The sequence below is a fragment of the Trichechus manatus genome, unplaced genomic scaffold (assembly GCF_000243295.1).
Source record: "Trichechus manatus latirostris isolate Lorelei unplaced genomic scaffold, TriManLat1.0 scaffold00008, whole genome shotgun sequence".
In the NCBI taxonomy this organism is placed as follows: Eukaryota; Metazoa; Chordata; class Mammalia; order Sirenia; family Trichechidae; genus Trichechus; species Trichechus manatus.
In genome coordinates, this window is record NW_004443944.1 from 18592285 (window position 1) to 18594868 (window position 2584).

A 2584-nucleotide genomic window follows, 5' to 3' on the forward strand; every position below is an offset into this window, starting at 1 on the left:
TGCTATCTTCACTGGGACAGGCATTGTGCTAAGGCATTTAGAAAACAGGTCTAATTTTCACAAAGGCTCTGTGAGAAAGGTATTTATTTATTAGCCTTATTTGACCAATGAGGAAATTTAGGCTCAGGAGGTCAAGTGATTTGCCCTAGCTAATGAAACTGGTAAGTGACAGAGGTAGGATTGGAAGCCACTCCTGTCTGATATCAGTCATCGTCATAACCATCTGATTATGGGACTGTCTACAACCTAGGACACTGAGCAGGAGGGGTCAACTCCTCCTGCCCCTCTCCCTCTCAAGTCAATACTACCCAGAGATTCACCTGTAGACCTGACCCCTGAGGTCTGAGGATTAATTTAACCTTGCTGAGGCTTAAAGTTTCCTCAGAAGTCACACCAGGACAATAAGTAAAGCTAACATTTATTAGGTACCCCCAGCTTTTTTAAAGCAGTACAGTCTCTCTTCAAATATTTATCCCCAAACCCCGGTTGTGGTTTCTGGGGAGAAGTTATCCTGTTCTCATCCTGCACCCACCCCAGGGAGGGACATTTGAGGCCCCTCCTCAGAACTCTAAGGCTTCTTGGAACACAATTTGAAAAAAACACAGGACTAGATCTCCCTCACTGGAAGTCCAGAGAGGCAGAACCCTGTAGTGGCAGATGTGGACGATATATATTCCTAGGTGTTCTAACTACTAGGTGCTGCCTTTCACCTTCCCAACCTCTCAACCCTTTTGCCAATACTTATCACATTCCCTACCACCAGGTACAAGGCTCTGGGTAGTAGAGAAGGTTCTCTTCAGGTCCTCTCTAGCCTTCTTAACAGGCTCCCCTGAGCTGGCTGCATAGCAACTGTCTCAGGACTAGGCTAGGAGACCAGGGCTCTAGTCCTGCTCTGCTGACTGCCTCCCTTTTCCCTCCCAGGGACAACAACGTCTGCAATAAAGTGACACAAAATAAGAACGAGCTCCAGGAGGCTCGGTGTCCCAAGGAGAAGCTGGAGTCCAAGAAATTAGAGTCCACAGAGGAGCCTAAGGAGATGAAGCCCAAGAAATCGAAGCCCAAGGTGGGGTCAGGTATGAAGGACAAGGCAAAGAAGTCACCTGAAGTGGTGCCCCAGCAAGAAGAGCAGGTGAAGCTGGAGGTTCCAAGGACATCAATGGGTCATGGCCTGATCATTTCCCCTCAGGCCCAGGGGAGCCAAGTATCCACTGGAGGCCCCCAGGTGGTCTTCCTGAAGACCTGCCACCTCAGAACTCCCATGGGCGACATGAAGCAGCAGGATGTAGCTGACCAGTGGATCTGGTTTGAGGGGCTGCCCACACGCGTCCACCTCCCAGGGCCCCGGGTGATGTGCAGATCCTCCACCCTGCGCTTGGTCAAGCGTTGCTGCACCCGCTACTGTTCTGCAACACTGGAGCTGCCTATGTGCCATCTATACAGAGCATGACAATGGACGCTGCCAGGCCAGGGTGAGATGCAGGCCCCAAGGTCAGAGGGCTCAGGATCCCAGGGTCTGGGGGGCTGTGGCTGGCAGTACTAGGAGGGACCAGCTTCATGCCCAGAGACGGAAGCCCAAACAGGGGGGAAGTCGTTGGTCCAGGCCACACAGCAGGGCAGTGGTTTGGCTGGGGCCTCTCAAGATCCAACTGGGGCTCTGGGGAAGGAGAAGCAACGGAAGCGTGGGTTCCCTGGTCCATCATCCCTTCCCTGGAGGCCTCAGCAAGGGTGGCAACTGTTATGGCTCAGAATCTCACAGTCAAAGGTCTAAGTAAGCATGTTTGTTGTTGTTCTTAGTTGTCATTGAGTCGATTCCTACTCATGGCGACCTCATGTGTATAGAGTAACAGGTTTAGTGATTTCTAAATGTGTGTGTGAAGGGGGTAGGGGAGGTAAGATGTGGGGGTCAAGTGCATGTGGGGGAGGAATCAAGTGTGTATGTGTGGGGGTCAAGTAGGGTCTGCCACATCCCATCCCCTCTTAGACCAAATCAACTGCCCATTTGTCTAATTTATGCATGCTTCAAGTAAGATTTACTCAAAACAAAAAGATCCTTAGGAAAAAAAAAAGGGAAGAAGAAGAAAATACTCCAGATACTCCAGCCCCCTCCATGGCAGAACTGAGGTCCAAAGAAACAAGGGGGTGATGGCCGGGGGCCAGCTGAAAGGCTTCCCAGTTCAGCAAAACCAGCCATTTTCAGCATACCACAGCCACCGTGGGCCCTGGTCCTTGTGCCCTCTTCCCGAACGGCAGCGCCCCCTGGAGGCAGTCTTCACACCTAACCCTGAGGTCTCTGCTCGCAGGTGGTGTGACCCTGGAAGGAAGCCAGAGGGGCAAGGAGAGGGCAGAAATCACGGAAATCATGCAATCAGCTGAACGAGAGGGATGGGCGGGAAAATTCACGAGTCTACAAATAAAATCTCCCATATGGCACTGAAGACTACTCCTGCTGGCGTTGCCCGTTTGTCTGGGGCTGGGAAGGATGGAGGGAAGAGCCCCTCGGGGGAAGTGGGGAGAGCGCGTGTGCGTCACCACTTTGGGATTCCCTCACTCCCACTCCCATGCCCGAGGGTTGGCCTAAAACTCA

The 2584-nt window shown here is 52.1% G+C and overlaps 2 protein-coding genes across 2 annotated transcripts in view; one reads left to right on the forward strand and one right to left on the reverse strand.

Annotated features, from left to right (window-relative positions):
* Window positions 1-2584, reverse strand: part of DBNDD2 (dysbindin domain containing 2) — a 38695-nt gene that overhangs the window by 27593 nt on the left and 8518 nt on the right. The window lies entirely within an intron of this gene.
* Window positions 153-2564, forward strand: TP53TG5 (TP53 target 5). The gene is given in 3 exon segments (XM_023741380.1): window positions 153-161; window positions 824-1441; window positions 2301-2564. Coding segments are annotated over 3 exon segments (741 nt in total). The 3' UTR covers window positions 2415-2564.